The following is a 10,474-nucleotide window of genomic DNA, read 5'->3' as shown; positions in this document are numbered from 1 at the left end:
TTATGAACATGTTAAAAAAAGAACAATTAGTAATAAAAAATGAGCATGATAAAAAAATATTTGAAAACAAAAAGTAAGCACGTCAAAAAAAAAAAAAAAAAAAAAAGAATATGTAGTATATTAAATAGGACCATTTATCATACAATAATTGAATAGTTGAACCATTCCATATAAAATGAACATTTCATAAAAATATATGAACACTAAATAAATGATTTTGAACATTCGATATATTAAAAATGAACATGATTTCCATATATTCCATATACGTTCATATTCATTGATAAAAAAATTGTTAAAATATGTTCATTTTTATGTATTAAATGTTCATTTTTAGTGTACTAAATATTCATTTGGTATTGAATGTTCAATTTTACAATACTACGTATTCATTTTTTTCCCCAAAAAACAAATAACAGCAACTCAAAAAATAAAATAAAAACCGTAATAACAAAGAGATTCATAACAAATAATGCAGCAACTCAATAATTCATCACGAAAATCAAATTCATCGATATTATCAGTAACTCATCAATTAAATCAATATTTATAACAAATTCAAAAATTCAATTGAGGATAGTCTAATTCGTCAAATTTATCAAAAAAAATCAATTGAAATCTATCCCGTAAAAAATCACAAAATCAATTTCAATTTTAACCAAAATATAATCTAATTAAACTAATTAATTAGAAATCAACAACATAAAAACTAACCTCCATTGATGGTCTCTTCAAGAATAACAATCAAACCCAAAATAATGTAACAAACAGAGGAAGAGAAAGTGTCAAATGGAGAAAAAAGAGGAAAAAGAAAATGAAAAAGGAGAGAGGAAATGAAAGAGAAGAATGTATCATAAAAAAAAAGGAAAGAAAAACTAAGAAAAAGGAAAGAAGAAAATTGCAGGAAGAACATAAAGAAAGAAGGAAGATGAAGGTACGTAGCATGCGTTTTATTAATAACAAAATGCGTTTTGTGGGTGTTGCAGCTATCTTGGCTGCATTAGAATGCAGCCAAGAATTTGTAATAAACAAACTGAGATTTGAATAATCTTAAGGGCCTTGTACTCCAAAGCCCACTTTTGAAGAAGAAAAGAAAGGAAGGATATATATTTTAATTTATTTATTTATTTTTACCATGAAACATATAATGCATCCATAAGCTTTCCTTCAATAAAATAAAATAAATATAATGCATCCCTAAGCTGAATAAATGTTGGGTTATAATTTGGTTCCTGAGTCTGGTAAATTGGTTACAATGGTAAGTAATTAGCAGAATGCAAAGATAAAATGTTTGCAAGATATTCAGGAGCTTAAACCTGTGAGATTTCGAAACTTACAAGCTTTAATACAGCAAATACATTGGAGTATAAAATTAATAGTGGTATAACTATGTTTTGTACACCAAAAAAGATCCCGTACCAGTATAATTGGTTGCCAATGCCTTTCCTGCTGAGGTTGGATTAGAGAATGCTAATCGCGAGTGCTCCAGAACATTGTCTGTAGAGAAGCTTTTCCAGCATGACTATTAAACATCAGAATAAAGATATTAATACTACTCCACTAGAATACAATTAACCAACAAAAGCAAACGAAAAAGACTGAAAGGAAAGTTTATGCTGCATTAAATTACATAAATAATCTCCTCAATAACTCCCCTGTTATACATTTTATGGTAGTTAGCCTCGCCAGAGTAATTTATGAAGCTGCAAGGTTATCCAGGGAATTGATGAAACTTGAAAGCAATTGAACATCAGAATGATTATGAAACATTTGAGGCAGCCAACGGTCAAAGCTCGATAGAGTGATAGTCACTCAGTTATGAGTTGATTTGAGGAGTTGAAACACAGAGTGCTGCTATTGCTTACACAATTCTACTAGCAAGAGAAGCCAGGCAGTACAAGACTAAGAGATTATGTCTATAGGTGCTTTACTGCTTTAGTGAGTGGGTGACTGTGGAGTTTGTTCATTACAGAATCTATGGCAATGCTTGTATTGCCATCAAAAAGCATGCGAGAAATAATGGCAAGTTGGACAGCCGAGTCAAGGATCCTATGGCCATCAATTATTTCAAAAAATTTGACTTTAGGCTCCTAGGTAGCATACATAGTAAATATGCAATGAGTATTTATAAATGATGTTTGGGGGATCATCAAGAAGAATTCTTACTATGAGAATGTATGAGCTTCTGACAAATGTTCTATCTAGCTGAATGACTACCAGCATCAAAACTGCTCTAAAAGGGAAGACGAGAGCATATAAGAAGTGATAATTTGAAGTAGCTAAGTACACGCAGTAGCAAACTTTACAGACTCCTTATCACCAACTCAGCAAACCAAACCCTCGTCCTGAGTGCACTTCTATGGCATTTTAAACCTCACAAAAGTAAAAAGTATCGTGACTTTGCCAAAAAAACATTACTCGAGCAGAATCATTATCAATGCAATGTGAATGGCTACTGTCTCGACGGACCTAATATGTTTCTCTCTTCTTTTCTGCCTAGGCATGGGTAAATGGACCATAACAAGGAGTCGCTGATAGTTAGTCACTATGTGTCCAGTACAAGGCAGCACTCTTTTTACACAACTATAATAGGTCATTAGTAACAACTTTCTTGACATTATTCTAATCAGTCATATATTCTCATTCATGGATATCATACACAACCATATGTTAATGTTTAAGTGTTAGAAGAGCTAAGTTACCTCACAGCATCTAACAAGTGAGTTGCAATATGTTTTCTTCGATTTGATGGACTGACCCAAATCGCTCTAATGCCACAAGAAGCAGGTGTAGCCGCTTCTTCACAGACAATGGATCCAAGTAAGTTAGAATCCATAGCCTCCAAGCTTTTATGGGTAGAGCCTTTCCTTTTATGGGTAGAGCCTTTCCTGGAAACTTCTCTTTGAAAGCATATCGTACCAAATTGCAATGTCTTTGCTTTAGCTATTACTTCTTTCCCACTAGCACTATCCGATATTTTTTGCACCGAGTCTGAAAGGAGCTTGTGTGCCTTGCTTATTGGCTCCACAATCATACAGCCAGCGACTCTTTGTGAGGATATAAACAAATACGCCTGCAACAACCATTTAGCAAAGGTTATACTCAATAATCTATCCGTATAGAACAACTTCCGAACCACAAAATGAAGTAACAAGTCTGATAACTCCAACATGTCAGTACAAACCTGACAAAGCTCATGGAAAATCCACCCTTCACCGAGCTCAATCTCCATCATTTTCACAACTTCTTGTACCTAAACATAATAATAAACCAACAAAAAGCTATTTTTACTGCACAATCATGTCAATCTTGTCCAAAAACCCAAAAAAATTCATCGACAAAGAAATAACAGCCACTTTCAGAACAAAATGAAATAAAATCTCAACCTTCTTCCGTTGAGCTGGAGGATCAAAATTCGAAACAATTACGATACGATCCCTTTCAAGTTCTGGCAAATCAATCAATCGCTCTTGTCGCCAACCCTGTAAATCAATACAACAATTCAACCAATCCGAAAAAACAGAACTACTATTAAAAAAATAAAGGGGCTAAAATTATGCAAATCTCACCTTAAATGGGATTCCATGAGTAAAATTCTTATGAAATGAATTATGAACCTTCTCATCTGTTTCATCCCCTTTAGTATACTGAATCCCACAAACTTTACAAGTACGAAGAAGAAAATCAGACTGACCCAATTCCAAATGAAATTGGGCATACTTTCTCTTCTTGTTTAAATTCTTCCCCTTCGATTTCTCTCTCTTTTCAAAAAATTCTTCCCCAATTAACCCATCACTTGTTGATTCTTCAACCCTAAATTTAGGACCATATTATTAGATTTGGACCAAATTAAAGATCTGGGTATGAATAAAATTTGATTAATTGAAGCTATACATGCATAATTTAGGGAAAAAATGGAAGCACCTGGTGGGTTGACGAGTGTATTTGATTCGAATTTCTGGGTACTTTGGTGCCCTAATTCCGTCGAATAAATCGTCGGAATTAACAGATGGAGGAGGATTTGATGAGTGTTTGAAGAATGATTCAATCTTTTTCTGCATTTCTTTCCGATACTTCAAAAATCGCAATTAAATTCTGGCAGAATTTGATGGAGTTCGAGTTTTTAGCTGAACATGAAGATTACTTTGGAATTTTAGTTCCCTCCATTTTCGTTTAACTCGAATTTGGGGACTTGGGGAGTTGGGGTAAGGAAATTTTGTTTTCGCGCCAACATGTTCAATTTTTTGGTATGTATATTTAGAGGTGTCAATTCCGGTAAATGAATTGGGTTTGAGTTGGGTTAGTCTGGGTCGGGTTAGCTCGGGTTGGTTAATATTGTAACCTATACGTGTTGGGTTTGGGTTGGGTCATATTTGAGTCGAGTCACGTTGGGTCATACATCTTATTATGTTTGGGTCGAGTTTAAGTCGGGTCAATAATAGGTCGGGTTACATTTGTGTCGGGTGAATAATAGGTCAGATTTAATTCGGGTTTTAACGGTTAAAACAAGTTTGGGTTAGCTCGGGTTCGTTCCAAGTCAATAATTTCGAGTTATAATCAAGTCGGGTTATTTCCAAATCGTGTCATGTTTAGGTTCGAGTTTCCAATGTTGGGTTAATTTGAGTCTCGGGTTGATTTCAAGTCGGTAGATATCGGGTTTGAGTATATTTTTCGGGTTGGTTTATTAACAGTTCATGTATTGACGTTTATGCTTAATCGTTATCAATTTCTTCATTTATTACATTTCATCGCTTATTTTAGGATAAATAATTCGTGTAAGTTCAAATTCGAACTAACGAGATCATGTAAATTTAAGATAAGATATAAAAAATCTCAATAAGATATTTTCACACCCTATTCTGATTTTTTTTCAATGGTTCAACTCATTTTAGGAACATAATTTCATATTAGTTTATATTCAAGTTAATAAGTTCAGATAAGATTAGATAAGATATTAAGTTCATGTTAATTGAGTAAGATAGGTTTAGTTTAGATTATTTTTAGAAGATAAGTTTGGAAAATACGTCATATAATGTTCGAATTCGGGTCTGAAATACTAAAGTTTACTCGAGTCTAGCTAAGGTTAGTTAGGTCGGGTCATATCGGAATCAGCTCACCATAATCAGGTTCGGGTAAATTTTTTAGTTCGGGTCAGCTTTTAACAACTCTAGCAATAGGTCGGATTACATTCGGGTCTGGTTAGTAACAAGTCGAGTTAAATTCGGTTTTAACGGGTTAAAACGAATTTGAGTCAATCTTGATTCAGGTCGGTTCGTTTTTTGTCAATAATTTACGGGTTGTATTCAGGTCAGGTCATCTCCAGGTTGATTCATGTTTGGGTTTGGGTCTCAAATACTTGGGTTAACTCGGGTCTAGGGTTGGTTTCAGGACAGGTTTCGGTCAATATATTTTCGGGTTCACTCAGGCCGGTTAATAATCAGGTTGGTGTAAATTTTTTAGGTCGGGTCAGCTTTTGACAGCTCTATGTATATTCATGTAGATAATAGTATATACTATTATACTCGTTCCGTTTTTAAATATTTGCTCCATTTTTCCTTATTCATGATGAAAAAAAAAATTGTTCATGTTACTATTCAAAAAAAAAAAAAAAAAAAAAAAAACAACATAGACCAAACAAATAATTAAATAATTTCTAACCCACTTGCAACCCAGCCCATCCACAAATTCTCCAATTGTTGAACCTCGCTATTCAATTCTTCCGTAATAAAATTCAACTGAAAATGAATTTTACAAACAAACTAAAGTCATATTTCAAAAAAAAAAAAAAAAAAAAAAAAAAAAAAAAAAAAAAACAAATTCAAGTCAAATTTTGTTAGATCAGTAAGTGTGAGGACGAAATTATAGGAGCATTGAACGTAATAGGAAGAGTAGAATGAGGGATGTGGGTGACTGAGGGTGGTGCTGGTGCTGGTGATTGGGTGACGATGGTTGTTGAAGGGGTGAGGATTGAGTGAAAGTGGCTTTTTTTAAAAAAAAAAAACAATTTTTGAAAAAAGTAAAGATAAAAAAACTACCGATTACACTGAAACACGTGTCACAATAACCTGTTTAATAGGTTACCAACCGGTAACATTCTATTTTGGGCAGATGTAAGTCAAAGATCATTTTATTTTGGAATAATAAAAAATTCGTTTTATTTTTGGAAAACCGCCGAAAGTTCATTTTATTCTTAACAATTTTTCTAAAATAAAATACATACATAATTAACAATATATTAGTCTCATGTGATATGTAATTGATTCTTAGCTTATACTATTATTATTACCGTAATTAGTTACTCTTTAGTAATAGTGTAGACATCTGCTTTTGGCTTCTTATTCTGACAGGAAGTGCAATGACAATAAATAAAACCATCTTCGTGTTGGATCAGCATGAAGAATACTTATGGATAACCGATTGAATCACACGAACACAAAATTGACTAGCCTAGCCCAAAAATAAATCCAATAAGGTCCAACTAACTAAGTCCGATCATAATTAGACTTAAGCCTAGGTTAAAACCTAATTATGACGAATTTAGAGGCGCCTAGGTTAAAATTCAATGCTGCCGCGGAGAAATCCGCGCGCATCTCAATGAGTCGCGCTGGTCTGGCGCGCACAAGGTATTGAGTTGCGCGCATCACCCAACGCAATTGCTAGTGATGCGCTTGCGAAAGATTCAGATTTCATAAAAATATAAAATCAAATCTTACCATAATACCGCGCGCAAGATCATCAGTTCGCTGCCCAAAGCAGCGCATCTCAGTGACTTGCGTTGGGCTATTGCGCGCAACCCATTCAGATGCGCGCGACACTTGCTGCGGCAGAATGTTCAAAACCCTAAACGTACCCATTCCCTATAAATAGAGGCTTAATACAGGCTCAAACAGACAGAAATTAACCTAAAACTCTGACAGAAACTTTGTGAACTTATGAACTATCAAACCCTCTTATCCTAAACATTCACCCCTCAATACTTGTTACTACGGTGGAGGTTCCCAAACAAAAAGGAGTCCATAAGTGTTCTAAACGAAGATCTAGCTAGCAAAGAGAAGTGGTAAATTCCCGAGCACTTAGATCAATCACATTTCTTGTTTAAAATAACTTTAATTAATTAATTAGTGTTGTTTGATCACTTTAAACGAACTTTTAATTAATTAATTTCACATAGCATCTTGCGTTAAATAAAGAATAGAATTAAATAATTAATTGTTGATTGATCACTTAAGCCAAGGCGAATCTTGTTTATTTTTGTTCTTGTCACGAATATTGATTAAATAAGAATAACGACTTTTGCAATGTATTTCCTACGTGATTGACGCGTGTAAATAAAATCAACTAACTTAGTTTTTAGGTATCACGTTTAATATATTTTTTAGTGATGAAATTGTGAAAAAAGAAGAGCTAGTAGAGGCCTACCAGGGCTAAGATAGCGATTCCCCTCTAAAGGGAACGTTATCTTGGTATCCTCGCTCCCGAACTCATTTCTGGTTTATGTAGACCAATTTGGGCATGGGTAAACTTACAATTCGTGCTAAATATCCCTTGAACTCTACTTGGGAGAAAGACATGATCGAGGTTTATGAGTTTTCCTAAAACTCATTGGCGACTCCTACTTGTTTCTTACAAAAAAACGTGATGATAGACTCCATTCTAATTCAAGGTCCCCCAATACAATAAGGAATTCAAATCCTAATACAGCCTAACAAGTGTAAAGTTCTAGGCTTTTAAAGGGCCATGAGCATTGAAGGAAAAAGATCCCCTACGATGGGAACACCCTCCTTACAATTAGGAAATTACGATTAACGTTATTTGCATGAAAAATTAACTAAATTATCGTAATCAGTGTGGTTAATTATCTACAACTAGCATAATTAGTTTTATTAATTAATTCGTTAGATTTTTTTGTGTGCGAATTAATTTGTTTGTTTAAATGCGAAAAACGATTTTTTTATTAGTTACAAAAAAAAAAAAAAAAAAAAAAACAAGTGCATTACACATAACACATACTTAACTGTTAACAGAATTGAAATCTAATTGTATTGCTCTCGTTACGCCTAAATTTCCTCCAAATGTGCTCAACCAAATCATGATTTAATTGCAAGTGAGCTTGTTGATCTTCAATCTTTGTTCTTCGTTGCAAGTATATGTTGATTTCTATCACACCCTCATTACAATTTGGAAAGCGTCCTCGTTTGAACCACTTTGGTTGTCAATAAAGTGAAACGTGTCAAACTTGTTTAGATACGTATCTCTCCTATCTTCAACGATCATATTGTGCAATATAATGCACGATAACATAATCTTGTGAAGTATTTGAACATCCCAAGCAAAAGATGGTTTTCGAATTATAGAGAATCGAGATTGTAGAACTCCAAAAGCTCGCTCAACATATTTCCTCGTTGCTTCTTGATGTTGTGCAAACAATTTATGTTTTTGAGTCTGCGGACTAGTGATAAGCTTCCTAAAAGTAGGCCTATTGTGATAAATACCGTCAGTAATAAGGTAATATCCCTTGTTGTATTGATGAGCATTAACAACAAAGCTTATAGGAGGGGTATGCCCCTCCAACAGTCCAACACATCCTCAAACACAGGATCGAAGATCGCTGTACCACATTTAAGTTATTGTAAGAACTCGACATCCTGAAGAAGAATGCCAAATCCACAAGTCTCGATCAGCAATAACCACTAGTATAAGAGTGGCTACCCCTTTTGTGCCTTGATACTGTCTTTTGTCATGCCGGCGGACAAATTTTACACTTCTAGTGCATACAATCAATGCTTACGATCATGCCTAGAAATCCACACTCCTCTCAGATTCATAACATCCTTTCCATATCATTATTATTTGTTCGTCTCAAGTACTGATCACCAAATTTGTTAATGACACCTTCGGTAAACTTTTCTAATGCCAACTTTGAAGTACTTTAGCTTATTCTTATGTACTCGTCACAAGTGTCGGGGGCTAGATCATAAGACAGCTGCCTAATTGATGTAGTGCACTTTTGTAGTGGAGACAAACCTAGACGCCTAGTAGCGTCTTTCCTTTGTTAGAACAATGTATCATTTTCTGTTTGCATACATAACACGTTCTAGCACATGCTTGTGCATTCGGAATTTAAGTCAAAACATGACATTTGGGTAGACTAGAACTTTTACAAAGTAATCATTGTATAACCGCACATGACCTTCTTCATGTCGTCTATCGCCGCAAGTAAAATATTTGTGCGGCGCTGTGTTGGAGGGGTTGCCATCGAGGCTAGAATTGGGAGGTAAGTGGAGATGATGACAGGGTCAATCATGCAATGTATTTCCCTCTCTTTTCGAGCTAGTACTACCCTTCTATCCTCATCCGATCTATCAGTGGAGCTTGTTTCGGGGTTTTCTGTGTCCCTCGGGAGAGTTACGTCACAAAGACTGGATTCTGGCACCTGTACCTTCAAAACAACGGAGACTCCTGGTGGTTGGCGTTCCGCCTCCAACGATCAAGTTAAAAAGTGTTCGGAGGATGTAAAAAGGTACGGAAGATGTAAAGTGAGATCTTCTCAGATTCCGAGATTAGGTAGTTTCTCTATTGTGAGAGAATTGATTGTCTTGCAATAAATGAACGTGCCTAAAAAAATGAGGGGAATTTCCCTATTTATAGGGTCATTGGAAAAGGTGCCCTTGACTTAGTTATTCTGACCTAGACTGATTGGGCTGCGCCGTTATTGTGGCTTTCTAGGGAATTGGGCCCTTTTGGGCCATTTTTCTTTTTTTTTTGGCAAATAGAGAGAATTTTATTTCAAAGTAAAAGGTTACAACTTACAAGAAAACTAAGTTGAAACCAACCCAAACTACACAAGACCCTTAGGGTCAAACAAACACCACCAAACAAACAAAGCCTGTAGGGAATATTTCAAGCATTACCCCAAACTTGAACCCCACTGTGATCATACACTAAAGTACGGTGGCGTCCAAAGGGAAAGAAGATAGAGAAAAAGAGTCGCCAACAAGTTTTAGGAACTTGTAAACCGTTCACGAGGTGAAGGTTACACCCCTTAATGATCCAAGAGATCGTTAACTCTAATAGGTCTGGAACCATGACTGGTAGTTCGGGGATGAAGGTACAAATCCAGCCTAAAAGAGATTGAATCTGCTCTAATAATAGGCCTCTACTTTATTCTGATCGTATTCATGTGCGCTTTCTGACTAACATGCAATCAATAGGATTAACCCTAAACCTGTTTATCTATGTTGGTTGAATATTAATGCACAAACAAACTATTATTGGCGATCAGTTGAATTATAATCATATTACCCTAACACAAGATTATTAATTATCTTATTAAGCGTGATTACAAATACCAAATTGCCTTTAAACATGCATAAAAGGTGTGATCAAGCAATAACAATAAATAAATATCAAGCAACATAATAATAACCATAATAAAAATAATCATAATCAAAATAATAATTGTAATCATAATGAT

General features: G+C 34.8%; 1 protein-coding gene across 1 annotated transcript; it reads right to left on the bottom strand.

Moving 5' to 3' along the window:
* Positions 1-1,322: 1,322 nt before the first annotated feature.
* LOC145634752 (protein CHROMOSOME TRANSMISSION FIDELITY 7-like) lies at positions 1,323-4,191 on the bottom strand. The gene is made up of 6 exons (XM_081686139.1): positions 3,925-4,191; positions 3,570-3,813; positions 3,387-3,482; positions 3,185-3,253; positions 2,703-3,073; positions 1,323-1,522 (listed from the first exon to the last, which is right to left on the bottom strand). The coding sequence occupies exons 1-6, from the start codon at positions 4,059-4,061 to the stop codon at positions 1,471-1,473; spliced, it is 969 nt and encodes a 322-aa protein (XP_081542265.1). The 5' UTR covers positions 4,062-4,191; the 3' UTR covers positions 1,323-1,470.
* Positions 4,192-10,474: the final 6,283 nt, after the last annotated feature.

Source organism: Chenopodium album, chromosome 6, assembly GCF_948465745.1.
Source record: "Chenopodium album chromosome 6, dcCheAlbu1.1, whole genome shotgun sequence".
In the NCBI taxonomy this organism is placed as follows: domain Eukaryota; kingdom Viridiplantae; phylum Streptophyta; class Magnoliopsida; order Caryophyllales; family Amaranthaceae; genus Chenopodium; species Chenopodium album.
Note: the sequence above shows the minus strand (reverse complement) of the source record. Positions and strands in the feature narration are given on the sequence as shown.

Bases quoted from the DNA above. Each gene is read 5' to 3' on its own strand.
- LOC145634752 (XM_081686139.1), bottom strand. From the start codon at position 4,061: ATGCAGAAAAAGATTGAATCATTCTTCAAACACTCATCAAATCCTCCT. The intron at 3,483-3,569 runs GTGAGATTTGCA...ATTGATTTACAG, and splicing joins CTCATGGAATCCCATTTAAG to GGTTGGCGACAAGAGCGATT. The intron at 3,254-3,386 runs GTTGAGATTTTA...TATTATGTTTAG, and splicing joins CTCCAGCTCAACGGAAGAAG to GTACAAGAAGTTGTGAAAAT.